Consider the following 19,968-nt stretch of genomic DNA (forward strand, 5'->3'; position numbering starts at 1 on the left):
GAGAAGTTGGGGGGGGGGGAGAAAGGGAGAGGAGGACCGGGTGTTTAGAGTTGAAATCGTTCCACAATCCAGGTGTGGCAGGTTCTCTTTTCCTACAGGCTGACAGGTCAGATCGGGAGACAGGAGGCAATTCTTCACAGATTACATCTACAGGTGACTGGAGAGTGGATCATATGACAGCACAAAGCAGGTGTGTGTGTTTGTGTGTGTGTGTGTGTGTGTGTGTGTGTGTGTGTGTGTGTGTGTGTGTGTGTGTGTGTTAGAATTAGGTTAAGTTTAGGGTTAGGTTAAGGGTTTGAGCTTAGGCATTTAGTTCTGATGTTTAAGATAAGGGGCTAGGGAATGCATTATGTCAATGACGGACCCTCACAAAGATAGTGAGACGCACTATATGTGTGTGTGTGTGTGTGTGTGTGTGTGTATGTGTGTGTGTGTGTGTGTGTGTGTGTGTGTGAGTGCGTGTGTGTGTTAGGGATGTATATTAATGTGTGTGAAGCAAAGAGCATTTTAGTCACATTGTTTTAAATGTTTTAAGGTTGAGGTTAAGAGGAAGCACTAAAACAAATGGTGCTCAAGTCATTAAAACCCAGACATTTACAAAACAACACTTGGTTCTGTAACCTTAAGGTGAAAGAAGTGAACCTTTGGCCGGGAGGTCGCCGGTTCAATCCCCAAACCGACAGGATAATATCTGGGTGGGGAAAGTCTCTCCCTCATTACCACTCTGGAGGTGCCCTTGAGCAAGGCCCTTAACCCCAACCGCTCCAGTGGAGCTGCTCAATGGCCAGCAGAAACAAACTAAGGTTGTACTGGACAGCTAGCGTTGGAAAAGAGAATTTGTTGTTGATCAAAGTTTTTTTTTTTTTTAATGCATAAAAACCGGTGGATGGAAACACATTTCCTATGAATTCCTCAATACAACAAGGTGCTCATACTTTTTTTTTAATTTGGGTAAACTGACCCTTCAAATTGATCTCAAGCTCTCGACAGACACAGTTTTGCAACACGCAGTCAAAAAGTGATATCGACAAATGTGACACATCTGCATTTGTGAGTAGCGTGCAAAGATCAGGGTTTGGTGGTCAACACCGCTTCAGATTTCCTGTATAGTTTGAACGAACTCCCGGCCTCCCGCTAAAAGTGGCATGACTTTTGTATCCTCTTTACTAAGAGGCTAAACAAGAATAGACTCGCAAATCAGGTGGCCACTGAAGCCATTACTGCAGGGAAAGAGGGAGCCGGAAGGTGAAGAAAGAAAGAGGAGAGGGAGGGAAAGAAGGAGGGTGGCTACTCTACGATTAGTTTAAGAATGTGTGTGAGAGAGAGTAAAGTGAGTGAGTGAGTGAGTGTGTTTGTGTGTGTGGTTGTGTGTGTGTGTGTGTGTGTCGTGGGTGAGCGCAGACACACACACACCATGCATTGCAAGTTGTTTTCTTAACACCAGGGTGGACTGTGTATTATCTTCAGCCCCGTGATTACTCAGCGACCCTAAAGGCCAGTGATCTGACCCGAGAGCATGATCCCCGAGAGGAGAGGGAGGAGAGGAGGGGAGGTGGAGATGGGGGTGGGGGGGGGGGGGGGGGGGGGGGGGGGGGGGGGGGGGGGGGGGGGGGGGGGGGGGGGGGGGGGGGGGGGGGGTTGAGACAACGAGGAAGCCAAGCAGATGCCAGTGCAATTAAAGCGACCGGGGAATGTGACGAATGCGGTCAATCTGTCAAACCACCCCTGAAGTCACAATATTACCTCAAAGATATACTGTGGTGCCTGCAGGGCCTTTACAAAGATAAGATGGGGAGAGTAGGGCTGGGCGGGTGCAAGGTTTGGAGTGGGAAGAAGGGCTGAAGAGGAGAGGGAGAGAGAAAGAGAGAGAGAGAGAAAGGTGGAGGGGGAATGGGGGTCTCTGTCACTGCTTGCTGTCCTTTTTCCACTCCCAATACTATCACACCCACTCATCTCCCTTGTGCATACTCTAACACTCCATATAATTGTCCTTTCCGCCTTCCATTTTCCTTTCTTCTTTATCTCCTTTTTGTCCCTACTCTCCTCTTTATCTCTCCCCTCCCCTTCCCCCTAAAGTCTCCTTCCTCTGCTTCCCAACGCATACCTTTTCCTTTCTCTCTCAACCCTCGGTGGAAGTGTAAACACCTTAGACAAACTGAGGTTAGAGGCGGAGGAGAGAGACAGAGCGGTTTAATAAACTGGAGGCTGTGTGAGGAGGTGACCACGGCGGTCCAGGTTCAGGGCTTGTGGCCTCAGCTGACTGAGGGGAGTTGCCGAGGCGCTATAATAACACAAGTGAAAACATCCTTCTCATTATGTCTCACAGGAGCCGTCTGGTGTTTTTCTAAAAAAGGAGACTGCGAAGGTTGCTAAATAAGGTTTGTCTGAGGACACGTTGAAGGCCGAACGTGAAAATGAAAACCCCCTCCAGAGGGAGATCCAAAGAATCATAAAGTCAGCAATGATTACCAATCTGGCAAGACAACACAAAGAAACACACAAAACACACAGAGATCTGCTGTAGTTCACTCACCTAAGGTACCGCAGGGTTTGTTCTTGTAGGTGCAGATGTCATACCTAAGGACGGGCAAAAAAAGAGAAAGAACACAAACAATTAAATTAACTTATTAACTTGTACAGTGTTTTCTTCCACTGGCTCTTTGCCATCCCATTCTTTCCATGTTTAATCACACAGTCTGGCCTGATTCAATCTCAATCATTAGCATAACAATAACATTTAATGAAGTCATGACAGGTTTGGGTCTAGAAAACACCTGGTTCACTCCTCCATTTATAGCATTTAGCCTTAGGAAAACTAGTGCAGTGCCCAATGAAAATGTGTCTGTTTGGAACGGTGATTGCTTGGCCTGTGCTACTGCTGCTGGTAGATTTACTCAAGACCAAATTATACAGAAAGACTCCAAACCACTTAATATACAACTCCACTGTATAGCCGACTACTGACTTACAGTGTAGGCTACTTCTACATCAGAGGAAGATATTGTACTACTGTATTTACCAGACAGAGAACAGAGAGAGAGAGACAGAGCGAGAGAGAGAGAGAGAGAGAGAGAGAGAGAGAGATAGAAAGAAAGAAAGAGAGAAAAAGAGAAAGAGAAAGAGAAAGTGAAAAGAGAAAGACCACACAACAACAACAAATTTGAATTAAGTTCAGTTGAATATTATGATCATCAGTAACACTGGTCTAAAAGGGACCATGTTTTTGGGAATTTCCTACAGAGAGAGAGAGAGAGAGAGAGAGAGAGAGAGAGAGAGAGAGAGAGAGAGAGAGAGAGAGAGATTGTTCATTTCCATACAGGTTTAGTGGCTTGAGGGTTACCAGTGAAGTATGGATTTGATTGGCGGGGAGTATTTAGTCAACGGTGATGTTATAAGTACTGTAAGTTAGCAGTAGACTTAATTAACCCGACCCAGGATGAGTATGCTGAAAACTAACGAGTCTGCCCGGTTCAGCTCTGAGATTTTCTCACATTGCACAGCGCTGTAAAGGAATAATAACCGAGATTATGTTTTGTTCTGCCAGCTCACAGCATCTTAATACAATAGCAGGTTAAAGACAGTCCAAAGTAGTGCTACATTGCACATTCTTGTGGGTCTGAGGTGTATTTTACATTTTAGCAGCCAAAGCTGGTCCTCAGGGGGAGAGGGGGAGTGGCCAGCAGCTAGAGCGGCAAAAGTCAATGTGTGCTTCTTTTACCGATATAAATATAACAATATCTTTTGCATTTTAATCCAAATAATGTCAAACTTGGGACCGCACTTACCCGTGCCAGTAGCAAGACAGCTGTCAAGAGTGAAAAACTCTCTTGAAACTAACGGTTCAAGAGAAATGTGCATCACAGACAGACAGACAAACAGACAGACAGACAGAAAGCCATTCCTGCAATTTAGAGATGTCACTAACACACAGTGCATAGACATGAATTGCCTCGCTCATGCTGTGTCTACTGTTAACCCCTGTAACACACGTACAGGTTATCCAACAGATCGGACGGGGAGAAGGCCAGAAGACTCTGAGCCACATAGTACATTTCAAATGAGAATGATCCAATCATTCCAGAAGCTTTTAATATATTAAAACCAAGAGCACAGCAAATTTAATTTCATTCTCCTTCCCCTCTCTCCCTCCCTTCCTCTCCCCATAAACTCCTCTTCCCCCCCTTTTCCTTCTTCCTCTCCCTCCCCACTAGTGAAGCAGCTCCAAACCAAAAAGGTATAATCGTGACCTTGTTTAATTTGTTTTGATTTTTTCCCCCTAATTACCCTCATTGTCTCTTATTGAACGTGACAGGCCACAAACCAAACAAGGCGGCCTCAAAATGCTATCCGATGTATTGGCTTCCCGATGAAGCAACAGTCCAACAGTGGACGCTTTAATGATGAAGGGTTAATCATTTCAATGAAAAGGTTTTGTGTGTCAAACAGGAGATCCACAGTGATCAGCGATGGCGAAGAAATAGTAGTGGTAGAAGATACTGATTCCAACTACAGGGACGATGTCTGCTTCCTGTGAGCCTGGTTATAACAATAGAGACAGTGAAGGCCTCAGACCGTACGATAATATTAGTATAAATGTAATAGTAATTATATTCCATTGAGTGTTGAGATGAAGTTGGAATTAGCTTCATATGTGTAGGAGGAATACATTATACTCATAGTCTCGCTTTACTAAATACTTGTCAAAAGAGATATACAGTAAGAACAACTATTATTAAAACTAAATAATCCAATATATATTTTTAGGGCTTGGATTTAGGGCTGCAAGGCACCAAGGAGATCGTCGGCCATCGGTCAAAGGTAGGCCGACGGTGAGCTTCCGTTGCTCTAGTTTTTGCAGTAGCCTACGTCACGCACCGTCTCTAATCGTTGGCCTTTGACTGACTTTTTTGGGCTAATTTAACATGTTGAATTGCAGTCGGGGCTGTCGGTGACAGGAATCCCTCTGATGGGCTATTCAGCTTAAGCAAATTAGTGCACGAGAAGAAAAACAGTAATAAGTAAAACAAGCAAATTACTGTTGAGAAGGAACACGCAGAAGCCTGCTCTCTTTTTTTCATCTTAATCTCATTTGATCAATCCAATACAAAAAAAATTTAAGAGGATTTCCTTTAGTTTACAATGACATAGAAGAAAAAAGAAATCTGCAAACCTTTACATTAGAGCAGCTGGAGCCAGGGAATGTTTGGGGTTTTTGCTTGACAGATGACTTTGTCAAGCAATCAATTATTGGAGTAATACTTTCAAATCTACCTCAATCACTGATCCAAAAATGAAGAAAGAAAACCTCCAAAACCATCAATTAAATAAGTGTCCTTTGAGCTTAGTGCTGCGTCAACCACCTTAAAAATCATACTGGACCCTTTTTGGATGCATTCCACCATTGAAAGGAATGTCTGACTGCTCCTCCAGACATGGTGGTTAATGAGGGCTTCCTGGAGTCTACCATCAGCTATTTATACTATCTCCAATGTTAGCATCTCTGAGCTCAGCTGGTGCCTCCTCCGCACATTATTATCTCATTATCTCTCGCCTTCTTTTGCCTTGTTTTGACTCAGTATTCACCAATATGTCACCTTATGGAATCACTGCCCCAAGGTTTATTATGAACATCCCGCGAGCAAGAAAGGCAAAATAGCATGTTGATGTGCAGCAAAAATAATTTCTTCAAAACTTACTCTATGCCACCTGCTAACAATGAGGAAAACTATGGTTTCCCCTTTTTAGTCTTACACCTCATGAATAGCTATTCATGAGGTGTACAATACAATTGTCGCCATAAAATAAAATTATTTATAACTTGGACTAAGAGCCTACAATCCTGTAACGTTATGCTACTTAGGAGGACGAAACTTTAGCTAAATGCTAATGTCATTAAGCTAACATGATGTTTAGCAGGTCAAATGTTTCCCAAGTTCACCATCTTAGTTTAGCTTTCTAGCATGCTAACATATGCTAATTAGTGCTACACAAAAATACACAGATTTGCGTTTTGCAAGGTCCTTCCAGCACCGAGCAAAGCCTTTAAACCAGGACACTTTGATTTTACAGCACATTTATCATACGGTTTGGTCTCATAATTCTCTTTAATTGTGTTTCCGGCAGTAGTAAGAAGCTGTTTATAGGAAACGAGCTAGATAAACCGCTAGCTTAGCAGCACCAAACGGCCCACTAGGTAGTGAAGATAGTGGAACATCCATCAAGCTAGTTGTTGGAGACTAAAACAGAGCTAAAAGAAGAGAAAATGTATACTTACATTTAACAGGTGGTCAGAAATACACCTCCACTGGGATTATAATGTTGCCTGTAAGATGTGTAACTAAATTCCCATTTGTTTGCTAGTAGGTTAGCTATAACATTAGCTATAACAACTTTACACGGCTTGTTTAGCCGCTATTCTGCCACCTAGTGGTCACAAATCGAGTAACGCAGCTCTTTGTTCTGTAATAGAAATGCCAAAAGGTAATTTATCTGCAGTTTTAAGTGTTGCTACTGTTAATTTCCTTTCCTTGTAGGGGGCACAGTTTGGCATTTTTACTATGCAGCTCTCATTTGTGGATTATCTGCAGGCTGCTAAACATGACTGGGTACGTTTGTGAGTTTATGAGACACAATGAGATGTTTGGGATCTTAAAACGATCAGAATGGAGTTCATCATGTATCAGAGATATAAACCCAATGACTTTTTTGCATGTCAGAATCTACTGACTGTGGTTGCTGCTGGTGCAGAACTAAAACTAAATCAATCAAAACAGGAGCCAAAGGAGCAGGAGAACATCAACTGGCAGACAACAAGCAAGAGCACACTAATGATAGAAAGGCTGTTTTGTACAAAGCCCAGAAAGCTTGGCTTTAGCCTATGTCAATCACAGAACGTCATCCCCTCTTTAGACAAAACCAGTGAGGGAGACTATACGGTATATACTTCAGTTGCTAGGTTGTGTCGGCAAAACAGTTCTGGCAACAATGAATAATTCCAGGTAATGACAGAGTTTTGCTTTTTTATGGCAACACCCCTGACATAAATTGCAGTGTGACAGGTACAGTAAGTCTAAACACAGAACATTTAGTTTCCCCCCCCCTGAGGTCTTAATTCCTAACAGCTTTTACATTTACAGGTAAGGTTTGTGCACAAGAACTGGACATTTAGGGGTGTCAGGACTGAAGCTGCTAGCCACCTCACACGGCTCCAGTCTGATGCTTAACTTTGTCTCAACTGCTTTTAACAGCACAGAAAATAACCTGCAACCTATTTGCTCAATATGTGAAAAGAAAAGCTCTGCTTTCTCTGAAAGCAACAACGGAAACTCTTACTCTTTAAAGTACATGAATCCATGCTGGATCAGAAACTGGCAAGTGAGCAAAATTGTGGTCAATTCCCCGTGGATGTGAGCTTAAATTTACCGGGTGATTAGGACAGCGTTGTCATGGTGAGCCATCCCGTTTTCAGGTATGCTGTTCCCGTCGCTGTGATGAGACAGAATGGATTTTTGCCACTTACAGAAACTGTCCAGAGACTTGTCAGCATGGTGGTTAATCTCCAAGTTAGGCTGCAAAAGAAACACACACATGCAGAACAATGCAACATGACGCTGTGTTCAAAAAAATTGTGCAAAGTGTTGTATCGTATCATTATTTAGTCTAATTTCATGTCCTTTCATACTGTGTCATGTCAAATCAAATGTCTTTTTATTGTCTTTTTGTGTCTTAATGTGTCATGTCCTGCTGCATCATGTCGTATTATGTCATATCAGAAGTTCTGTAACATTGTGTCGTATTGTGACATATCGGATCGAGTTGTGTCTTATTGTATTGTGTTGTTTTGATCATGTATTGCGTAATGTTGTATCAAATTATATTGCATACTGTACTGCAGACCTGGGCAAAATATCTCGATCTGATATCGATATTGAGATATGAGACTAGATATCGTCTTAGATTTTGGATGTCGTAATATAAAAATTTGGCACAAGTATTGTCTTTTCCTGGTTATTTAAAGGCTGCTTTACAGTAAAGTAAATGTACTTTTCTGAACTTACTAGACTGTTGTAACTGTTCTATTATTGGCTTTTACCCACTTAGTCATTATATCCACATTACTGGTGATCAAAAATCTCATTGTGTAAAAATTTTGTGAGAAGCACCTATTGTTGCGGTATCAATATTGAGGTTTTTGTATACAAAAATCATGATATTGAGTACAGCTCTACTGTACTGTGTTCCATTCAACTTAAAAAAAAGTTCCTTTCAGGAATGAATTATTTGGAGTACTGTACTGGGATCAGAGTGAGATTTAAAGGACCAGTTATTGGAACAGTAACATTTTTTTTATTTATTTAAGATACAGTAAAAGTTTGATATGTTAAAGAAAGAGTAGAACAAGTACTTGCGATTATTAGAAAAAGCAGGAGACATGGAACGAAAACTACCAGGAAAAGAAGAAGTTGTAGCAGAGTCTGCAAAATGCATCTACTTTCATGAAAATAATGGGTTCGACTAAAGGAAACCATTGCAACGCCAGACGATTATGTATACATTGCCGATTTCAACTGGTTGATTACAACAAAATACTGAACAACTCAACAGCCCATCAGTGAGTCATTTTTACCATAAAATAATTGTTTTGTAATCTGTGTGTTCTGATATACTTCCTTCCCTTTGGCTCAAAGTGCAGCGCCACTTTACATGAAAACGTTTTTGGACCTGTTGCTACGTAAAGAGCGGCTCTGATCCCTTTGGAAAAAAAACAGATGTTCGGACGGCGCTCTGTTTCTCCCATCACACACACATACACATGTACAGTGCATGTAAGAATCCTCAATCGAGGCTCCCTGAGGGAAGATGCCTGAGCACATCTTTCATCTGAAGTGGTGGCCATATGGTGAATAGTCTCTCTTCTCTCTGCCCTTCAACCACATAAAATACTGCAGCTCACTCACACGAAGCATGTCAGTTATACACTCACTTCAGGTGAAGGCACAGACACTAAAAAGAAGAGCTCACGGTGATAATAACTGAATGGATGATTCAAAGTAAGTGAAATTAATGAGAAAAACAGCCTACAGACAGACAAGACGTCGGGAGTTTTTCTTACCTGATCTTCAGTCAGCACAATCAACCGGGTCACAATGATGTTCACAACATTTCCTAGACTGGCATCACGGTAAAGTTTGGCAACCTGACCTCCAGAAAAGAAGAAAAGACACAAAGTCAGACAAATTGTGTCCATATGACACAAAATCTAATCTAATCGAATCAACAATCAGGCACTGTACCACATTACTGTAGTATCCACAGTGGTGGAGTGGTGGAGCTAAGTTAAAGTACTAATACACACTTTTGAAAATAGTCCACTACAAGTAAAAAGTCCTGCATTCAAAACCTTACTGAAGTAAAAGTATGTGTCAACATAAAGTAGGGATAGTGTTTTATTACTATAGCTGATGTTTCTGTATTAATGTGTGTATTGCATTTTACTGCTCCAGATGTTTAAGATTATGCTCATTCTTATTCTTTTATATGATTGTACTGTTAATCTACAGCAATGCATATTCATATTCTATGAGAGCATCATATGTTTGTAGCGTCACTGTCCTGTGAGAACCAGGTATCTCTAAAAAAGTCTCTAAAACTCATCTTAAAAGTAACTAAAGCTGTCAGACAAAAGTGTAGACTTACATTAAATGGAAATACTCAAGAAAAGTACAAGTTCCCTAAATTTGTACTTAAGTAAAGTACTTGGGTCAATGCTTTTAGTTACATTCCAACACTGGATATCCTATTAACTAAACTGGCATTAACAGAGAAATTGTACATTCAACGGTGAAGTAGACAACAAGAACAATACCAAAGTAACCAAAAAATAGGATCAAACTTACAATATTCATTACAGACAAGATGTAGTGCTCAATGTCTTTGCGTCCATGGTAACCGACCATCATTTTATCAGCAACCACAAGCGTTTCCACGAAGCGCTCGGTGCTGACCGAGCGCCTCTGTCTGTGCGTGGCGTTTGAGTGCTCGCTGTCGTTTCTGGGTCTGGGGGACGAGTGGACAGGGGAAGGTGTGCTCAACGGGCAAGGTGCACTGCTCTTAATGAGGTCTGGGAACAGCAGGAAGACAAAGCAAAGTTATAGGGAATTATGAACTTCAAATTGAATCATACCTGGCGAATAAAGCTGATTCTGATTCTGATAACGCATTATCTGTTTGAGAGAGAGCTGGTTTAGTGAATGGTGGATGAGCAGAGGTAATCTGCCCCTTTGAACCTAGCAGCTAAAGCCTTTGCTTTATGACCCAGATGCTCTGGGAAAAAAAGTTCAAAGATGGTACATGTCGGGGCATGCAAGCTTCCTGGCGATGACAGCCTTTGCTGTTTCTTATAAGACCTTGGCCCAAATACCTAAATATCCACCTGGTTCTTTTTACAATTTGTCATATCTCTGCAGACACCGCGTTTGCTTGGAGTATTTTGAATCTTACACTCTGAACATGATTGTTGGTTCTATAAATAGGATTTGTGCTTCTATAAAAATCAGCGCCAGGAACTCTTTATTCACTGAAGGGCCTTTTTATGAAAGCTAGACTCTTCCTTACAGGTTGAAAGGTGTCCAGGCCAGGAGTAACCATAGCACACAAGAGGCCCGGTCATGTCTACCAGAACCTGGGCCTAGAACCAAACCAGCACTTCCTCTAACCTTCTATGTATAGTTATTCCTTTACGTCAGTTCCACCCACACAGAGTCCAACCCAGATGGAGGTTCACCAACCTGAAATGCCACAGCTGAATTCCTGGCTATGGTCTTGTGGTGAGGGAATGGCAGACCTTTTATAAATAACATGTTGCTGTGCTTCTTCCAGGTTCCATTCACTGGAGCTGGTGGAGGACGTGTTCTTTAATGGCTCTATCAAATACTGCTCCTCCTCTGTTGTTATGACACCATGCTTGATGGGGAGAGAAAATCAGGGAAAGAAACAGGTTACAAACACAATCAAACATTGATGATTGATGCAGAAATTTTAACATTAATGCAGGTAAAAAACAACTTCCATGTTTTGTTATTCTGAGTATTTTGTATTCTCTCATTAAAGGTGCACTCCTCCTAGATTACACAGGTAAGTTCAGTTTAACTGTGTGTTCAGACAGACTGCAAACACCATTTTAGAGGTGATACAAATGCGCACAAAGTCAATAGAAAGACGCCATTAGACACAAATCCGCCCAAGGTAGCGCAAATTGACCCAAAAACCGTCCACATGAGTTGAAATTGTTTCGGATGAAGTGAAAACTTCACACTTCTGTTGGACTTTATACACGCTTCCCGAACATACAGAGACAAGAGGAAAAAGGAGAGAGACGGGATGGAAATAACAGTAAAAATTGGAGTTTCTCATCGGAAATACAAAGGGTCAACTTTTATAAATGACATGTGGAAAAAAATTGCTCTGCTTTCTTTCTCAACACAACACAAATTCAGAAACTGGAAACTTTCTGACGTCTGAAAACTTCTACTTGAGCTGAGACAACCCCTGGTGACATCAGAATAACCCTGAACCCAGGCTTGGGCCTGGAGGATTTTAGATTTTTACAGAAAGCGTTCGATGCAAACCGGGGACGTAGAATTGGATATGGACAAATACATTGACTCTCTGCCAACGCACTAAAAGATGTCGTTGAATTGCATTATGGGAAAAGAAGGATCCATTGCTTTTTGAATGCTATGGATTAAAAGTCAAAAAGTCTTTCGAGTCTCGCTGCTCGTGGAAGGGCAACGCTTAACAGTGTTGAAGTAATAATCCCAAAGATTTTCATTGTAATAAATGTCCTTAAGTCTATTGCTGAATGAGCTAACACACTGGTGATTGAGCCTAAGGCTCACTGATTAAAGGCCTTGCATTTGCAGCACAACAAACTGGGTGTCTGGGGCAACACATCACAGGTGGCGCACAGTCACACACATATTTTCCATCACCCAGCAGTCATTGGTCTGCCAGAGAGGGTAGGCGGAGCTATCGCAACAGCGCTCTTAAGGCGCTGACACACCAACCCGATCATCGTCCGTCAGACAGTCTGGCGAGCTCAGTGACTCGAGTCTGTTCGGTGTGTTCCGTGCTGTGGTCAGTCGGAGGAGCCGTCAGCCTTCATTTGGGCCAATCTGCCCTGTTGAATCGGAAGGCGGGCAGTCGGACTCAATGACCGAGCTGATTGGCGGAGTGCTAGCCTGGAAATGACGAGCGGGATGAGCGTGAACAACGCCTCTCAAAATCTAACAAAAATCTTTTTAACTGACCTTTGTTAATCAGAAATGAAGACAGATTCAACAACCGCATGGCCTGTTTGTCCCTTAAAATGTTTTCAGAAACAAGTTTCGGTGAACCATATTTTGTAAAATATGAGATTGTATTCCGAACGGGACGCCATTTTGGTCTGGCTTTGGTCTGACGCGTTCGTCCAATCAACTGCCGGTTTTCATTTTTTTGGTCAACAATATAGATTAGCGCCACCTGCTGTGTTAAGTCTTGTGCAGGCGCAGAACGTGCGCTCAAGTCGGCGTCGTTTCGGTTTGTTCCAAGGGACTTTTTTTGACCAACTCGGGGAGGCAGTCAGTCCGACTGCCTTTTCTGCCTGAGGTCAGCCGTCGGGTTGGTGTGTCAGAGCTTTTAAAGTCCCTCATGTTTTTTTCTGGTTGTTGCAAGAGCCATGGCTACAGATGCTCAAATGTATAAATAAGTAAAAGTGAGATCCAAATAACACACCTGCAGTTACCAGTTGTCGCCATAGCCAAAGAGAACAAAACCAAGATCTTCCAAATAATAACTTTAAACAACCAACATGTTCCCTCATGTAACCTCCTCTCCCCGATGGTGTCATGTTGTAGCACATACTGCACATTAGTTTCTAGTCTGCAGTCAAATTTAAGAACCACAAACAATCAATTGCCTCCAGACCAACATTAAAAACATGGTTTTCTGCCATTTAACACCCCCTGTAGAGCATAAACAGAGAGAAGTCTTTAAAAATGAGTTTGTAACTAACTAACTTGCCTCTGTAAAACCTACAATGAAAGCAATTAACCACACAGCACACCAGCACGCAGAAACACATTCGATTTGGGTTTTTAATAGTGTGTGATGTCAAGGTCTCAAACTGTCCAGACAGCTGATTACATTAAAACTACAGACACAGTTTTGTCCATTTTTGGTGCTGTTAGAAAAAAAAGAGCAAACACTAATTCAATTTATGATACACTGTCGGTCTTGCCAACACATTTGGCAAGACCAAATGTGTGTGTTTTCTGCACATGATTACATTTGCCAATAATAAGCAGAGCCCTTTTGTTCCTTCTTTAGAGTTATTCTGAACCAAGGAGGGATAACAGCTATTAAAACGTCTTCCAATGTCTTGATTAGTAAAGAGAGGCTGGACAGTCACAAAGTCTGTGGGTAGAAACCTGAGGATTAAATGCTTAGACAGGATAAGTAGATGCCTTGTTAGGGCTGTTCACTTCAGTTTTTGAACACAGCACATAGAGTAATAGTTATGATTTAAACACATAATTTAACAGATCGCAAAAAGGATCAACTAAAAAAACGAGATCTCTTCAAAAAAAAAAAAAAGTGAGGATAAAGCGTGCTATTGAACATGCAAATGGAAAGAAAGGCCCTGATGTGTATCACTAACAGATCACTGAGATGATTTTTCTCCACGAGCATCACCTCGCTCCAAGCTGCCTGCAGACGCAGTGTGCCAAGTGGAAGGAAGCCAAGATACTGTTAAGCAAACTACAATTGCTCTAATCCTTTGGCACTGCCTCTGAAAGATTGGCTGACATGAGATCAGCTCAAGCTAGGCAAATATTAGTTACCTGACATTAGTGTCGGGGGTTTGTTTGAGGACAGCGGTGTGAACGCTGGTCACCTGGAATAATAATAATAATACCTTTGTACTCACCAGGCCCTTGCAGTTGCTGAGTGCCACTCTGGTCGTGCTGTGCTGATTTTGTAAGAATCCGACATAGTGGCAGTTATCTAACGTGTTGTGACGCCACTCCAGCCCTTCTTTGCCCCAAAACTCCACTGTAAAATGTTTTGACACCAGGTGGGGGCTGAGTGTCAGATTTAAGTGAAAGGTCTGTCCGTAGGCTGACAGTCTGTAGAACAGCCGCGAGTCTGGGGGGTCCGGGTGTAACGCAGGCAGCTGTCCCATCAAGGGCTCCACCGCGCCCCGTCTCCGGCGGCCCGGTCGGTGGTGCTTCACAGTGTAGCTCAGGAACTCTCCGCTCTCATCCACCCGCACCGGGACAGTCAGCTGGTAGTGCTGCAGGTAGGACAGGAACTCCTCTTTTACAGGAGAAAGAAGACAAGAAGAGAGAAGAATTGGATAATGAACATGCAAGAGACGTGTTACGATCTACCTGTTTGCGTCATACCTTGAGAGTTGTGTGAAAGTCTGTTGATGCTTTGGAATTCAGAAGCAGCCATCACCACCAGGCTCAGTGTCCAAGTCAGCGTCTTCAACAAAAGTTCCATAATTCAGGGAAAAGTGGGACATGGGGTGCAGGGTAGAGGGTGCTACAAACGGGTTAAAAGCACGCGATCGGTCCGATGCCACACCATAACAAGTCCATGGTTTGTCTCCTTCACTTGAATGTTCTCGTCGTGCTCGAAGGCTCATCCAGGTCTCAGATTTCTCCTGAAGGCGAACGCTTCCACATCTCACTGGCCTCTGAATTCATGTGAGCAGCTTGCAGAAAACACAGTAATCCATCAGACAGTCACTCTCAGGTGTGACTCCAAACAGGAAGCTTTATATTGAAAACTTGTCTTGACCGATCCATCTGCATTCCTGTGGAGGAAATCCATCAGAGGTTAAATAACGCGTTATCTCTCCGCATCACAACGTTGTCTGTCGTCGAGCTAAAACGAATAGTCGGTTAATCGAGTGACAGAAAATGTCCTTTTTTTTTTTTAAATTAAAGCAGAAAGGTCTACATCCTTGCTTTCCATTATCACAAATGTGAGGATTTGCTGTTTGTTGTTGTTTTATCTAGTTTCAAAACAAATATCTTCGGATTTTGGACAATTAAATTACATTTTTAAAATTTGATTAATAAAAGTTGCATTTTCCATTATTTTCTGATAATTTACAAATGATAAATTAATTGGCAGATGAAAAAAAGAGTGAAACTTCTTATTAAGGATTAATCTATAGATTACTTTCTCACAGACAATCAATGCTCTCAACAAAATGTCACAAAATAATGACAAATTATGATTTCCCAGAGTCCCAAACAACCTCTTTAAATGCTTTCTTTTATCTACATCAACAGTCCAAAAACCAAAGATTGACATTAAATCATATAAACCAACAAGCATGTCCTCACATTTATGAAGCTGGGGTCAGAACAAGCTGGACTGAACCGATTAATCAATCATCTGTTGATTAACAAATCGATTATTTAAACGCTGCAGCTTTTATACATATAGACATTAGCAGGATGAGGGAAATGAATGGGAATATAATGGAAGAGTTAAACATCTTATAATTAAGGTTTACAGTGTGTTTGGTTTATGGCTCTGACCTAACACATGATTCAACTCGAAGACTTTGACAGGATGGACCAACAACTGATTTTAGCCCCAGTTGTGCCACTGTACTCATAAGAAAAGAGTCCTTTATTTCCATTTCATTTACATACAATTAGATTCAGGTGCTCTACCTGAGACCATGCTCAAAAATATCCTTGACACATCTTCACACACATGCAACTCACATAGGCTTTCATAATGACAACAAATGCATGTTAAAAGGTTAGAAGTGTCAAAAAATTATTGATTCAATACTCATCTACGGGAAGGGCAGTTTCATGACGATATGACCTTAAGACTAGCGTCATAACCACATTAAAATGGATGCATGCATCTTCAAACAGCGCAAACGGTGCTGACTAGTCGACATGATACATCATTTAGAGCAGATTGTGGTTTTACTCACTGACGCGCTTCACGGCACCATGTGCAAACTAGACTATTATAAACAGACGTCAGCGGGTCCAGGTGAGGGAAGGCTGATGTCCAATGATAGTGACCGGGCTCCAAACACATATGGCAAGTCTTTGGAGAGGATTTGTGTGTGTGTTTCTTCAGGCTCCAGCCCTCCAGACAGACAGCGCTACTCTCTTGGCCGCTCTGGCCCAGACAGTTGGCGGCCGGCCCGTGTGCATTACGCCGGTACATCAACTACAACCCTCAAGGAGCGTCTGCAAATCAGAAATAATAACCTGACATCGCTTTGAGTCGTAGTGGAGTTGTTGCAGGAAGGTTATTTCGAAGAGGCAGACTGCAGATGTGAACCTGTTAACATGTAGATCCAGTGCGTAAATGTTTCCTGAAGTGCACTTTTTTTTACGCAAATGCCCCCCAAAACCTCTGTGAACTCGCAGTAGGCTACAGCTGAATGCTGAGAGGATTCATATGTTCACATGAATCTGCTCCGACAAAAACTACCGGAAATACATCGTCAACAAAACGGGGAAGTCTTAACAGATAGTTACCATGCTCATCTTCATTGTCAGCTCCGGTCCGACTGTGCAGGGAGCGCTCAGGACAAAAGGCTTCTGCAGCTCTGAAGTTCCGCACACAAGACTCTGTTTCTCTCCTCTCTTCATCTCCTTTTGGGTTCTGCCATCCTCTAAAACTGCAGAGTCTCCCCTTTCAAACCTCAGACCAGCCACTGTCACACACACACACACACACACACACACACACACACACACACACACACAAAAAAAGACCTATTCTGCTTTTCTCTCTCTCTTTTCAAGTCTTGGATTTCCTCCAGCAGAAGGGTCTATTTTCAGCCTATCTGTCGTCTTTATAATCTAGACTTTGTGATCTTGGTGGTGGCTCAGAGTGGCTTAAAAAGTGAGCTGAGACTGCAGAGGGTGTCCTGTCACCTCAGGGAGACCGTCACAGGACACTTCTTCTGGGAAAAGTGCCTGGAAACAGCAGCAGAGGATGGCTTGGAGCTGCTACCTCCTCACTACATTGCAGAGACCGGGTATGTCCCAGTCCCGGACAGCTTTGAATTGGCAGCTTTTTTTTTTATTTGGGGGGGTGACGTCAGTGCAGATGTGCCTCTCTTCCATCAGCTGTGCGCATGTCTATCAGTGCTGCCCTAATATAACACTAACTCACCCAAAACACCCAGCTCTGTGAAGAATAGACCCCTAATGAAGAAAGAGGAGGGGTTTAACATTCAGATCATTTACTTGATACCAAATTATAAGTGAACTTAGGTACTTACCGTAGGTGAAATTACAGAAGTATTAGCAACAAAGTGGAAAAAGTACATTTACTAAGACAATTTACTCAAGTAGTGTACTTGTTAATGAATTTCCATTTTTCTGCTACTTTATACTTTTACTTCCCTACATTTCAAAGGGAAACACATTGTACTTTTTAACTCCCCTACATTATATTAATAATTTCAAATAAAAAAATAACATATGAGTTTAACACAATGATTAAGATTAAACTAGTGGATTTTAACCTTTTGGACTAGCAGTGGAGAGAAACTATTCAGATATTTTACTTACATACATGCAACACTGTTAAAATAACTTTTTGACAAGTAAACATAAAAAGTATACTTAAAACAGAAAGCAGAATAATAGAACTGGAAGTGTTCTGCACTTATATAGTGATCTTTTAGGCTGATGCTGGTCAAGCTGGTTTGAACTCCTTTATATAAGGTTGGGTAGTTTAATCTATAAAAATGCATCATATTCTAAAAGCTCATGTGTTTTAGAAGTAAAATTGTAATTTGCTGTAACTATAATTGTCAAAAATAATGTAGTGGAGTCAAAAGTACAATATTTTCCTCTGATGTGTGGTTAAGTATAAGTATAAAGTTGCATGAAATGGAAATACAAGTACCTCAAATTTGCACTTGAGTAAAGTACTTAAGTATATGTAACTTCTGCAGTTAAAGTAGCTCTACCTGGAGCAGCTACAACAGTAAAATGCTGCTCTAACATCAATGCTTCGGTATTAACAATGTGTTAATGTCATATAATAATCTATCAAATGCTTTTTTTTTTTTTTAATAAGTACTTCTGATACATTAGGTACATCCTGCTCCTTTACTGTTAAGTAGGATTTTGAATGCAGGACATTTACTTGTACTGTAGTCTTGTATCTTGTACTTTTTCTCCAATGAAGGATTGGAGCATTTCTTCCATCAGTGAACAAAATATACATTAAGCATGAAAAGTAAATTAAAAACAATGCAGAATGGCTGCTGTCTGGGTTACGTAATTATGAATTTGTAGGCGCTACTACTACTAAAACAGCTCATTTCAAATACTTTGGGTAGTTTATCTATAACAATGCTTCATGTTTTGTGAACTTACAGGTTTTTATGAAAATATCTTACTCTATAGCTGATATTAATGTAGTGGAGGTAAAAAAAGGACCATATTTCCCTTTTGAAATGTAGTCGAGTAGAAGTATAAAGTAGCTTAAAATGGAAAACTTACATAAGGGTAAATGTACTTTGCAGTGTAAATCTTCTTACTGCACGTATCGTTCCGTACAGAAGAGGTGATATCATGCAGTAGATGATCACCCAGCAACCGCAGATATCAACAAGACATAATATCTGAAAAAATAGAACATAATCTGACATTTGTTTGGCACGATTTAACTAACGAAAACTGCTGACAGCTAAAGTCTTTAACTCTGTTGAATGCTGAAATAAATAAATGGCATATAGCCCCGGGTCTTTAGAATATGTTTATGTATTGCCAGAAAGTATTCAGGTTTAAAGGTTTGAAGGATTTTCTGTCTGGTGAAAGGGTTTTTGGGGGTCTGCTGTAGAGTGCAGGCTGATGGCGGCCCCGTGTATTTTGGTGCAGTTTATCCCCCGTCTATCTTTAGTCTGTAGGAAATTGAAAATCATGCCTTCTCCTTAGTTTTAGTTCCAGCTGCTCATTATGTAGCAGCCTGTATCATTACAGTCAGGTTGTCATTACACAGCCTGAGAGAGGGGGTCAGATAATGTGGGAAGCAGCGCCACCGTGTGGCAGAGAGGAGCACAGCAGGGATTTAACATGCATAAAACTCAAAACATGCTTTCAAAGGATTTACATTGAAGTAGAACATGCTCATATAATCATCAATCATTCTTGAGCTTTTTGACATGTGTACTATTAATTCAGTGTGCCGATGTGCTGCAATAGCATAGGTTCTTTCTTTATTTTTATTATTCCGTACGTTTTTTGTCTCTCTCTAACTTCTGCAAACTTTCAGCTATGTAAACGTTTAACTTTTACAATCTTCAGCTCTTTCAGCAGATGATGGGACTTTTTCAACTATTTTTATGGTATTTATACTATTATATTATTATATCAAATATTAAGCTTTTAAACATTTTATTTTAACATTAAAGTCAACCAGAGCAAGCTTCAAATCCTTCAAATCTTCTTCTTCTCCAAAAAATGTTCAGCTCCTTCATCCTTTCACCTACAGACGTGGTTCAAACTTTAAAACGTTCACAAAATATTCAGCTATCAGGCTATGGCTTTGGTGTGAGAGACAGACACACACACACACACACACACACACAGTCAGCACACACACACACACACAGAGACACACACACACAGCTTTTGGCCTTTTTCAAAATTTTCAAAAAAATTTGAAATGGAGACTTTCTTTGGGAGGGGGGGGGGAGGGGGGAGGAGGTCAATATTAACCTATCAGAGTGTGGGGATAGGAGAACTTTGATTGGCCCTCCGGGTTTTGGCTTTAACCATAGACCGTTAATATAAATGGACAGAGCATGTGTGACGTCACCCATTGGTTTGTGGAGATCAGAAATGAGTCGTCGAGTTTGCGTTTAAGGGCGCAGCCATCATGGTTGCGGATGTGACGATTTTAGAGGAGAGG

The 19,968-nt window shown here is 41.4% G+C and overlaps 1 protein-coding gene across 3 annotated transcripts in view; it reads right to left on the reverse strand.

Annotated features, from left to right (window-relative positions):
- The window catches only part of adamts6 (ADAM metallopeptidase with thrombospondin type 1 motif, 6), a 61,261-nt gene extending 44,010 nt beyond the window's left edge, over nt 1-17,251 (reverse strand). For 2 of the 3 annotated variants that reach the window (XM_034896079.1, XM_034896077.1), the window contains exons 1-8: nt 16,572-17,250; nt 14,448-14,863; nt 13,970-14,358; nt 10,788-10,962; nt 9,897-10,120; nt 9,113-9,196; nt 7,423-7,568; nt 2,534-2,577 (exon numbers count right to left, since the gene is read on the reverse strand). In XM_034896079.1, coding sequence (XP_034751970.1) covers nt 2,534-2,577; nt 7,423-7,568; nt 9,113-9,196; nt 9,897-10,120; nt 10,788-10,962; nt 13,970-14,358; nt 14,448-14,547 — 1,162 coding nt within the window. In that variant the 5' untranslated portion in view covers nt 14,548-14,863; nt 16,572-17,250. Of the gene's footprint in view, nt 1-2,533; nt 2,578-7,422; nt 7,569-9,112; nt 9,197-9,896; nt 10,121-10,787; nt 10,963-13,969; nt 14,359-14,447; nt 14,864-16,571 lie in introns of all 3 variants that reach the window. The other variant, XM_034896080.1, reaches the window with a different exon arrangement.
- Nucleotides 17,252-19,968: the final 2,717 nt, after the last annotated feature.

Source organism: Etheostoma cragini, chromosome 16 (genome assembly GCF_013103735.1).
Source record: "Etheostoma cragini isolate CJK2018 chromosome 16, CSU_Ecrag_1.0, whole genome shotgun sequence".
In the NCBI taxonomy this organism is placed as follows: domain Eukaryota; kingdom Metazoa; phylum Chordata; class Actinopteri; order Perciformes; family Percidae; genus Etheostoma; species Etheostoma cragini.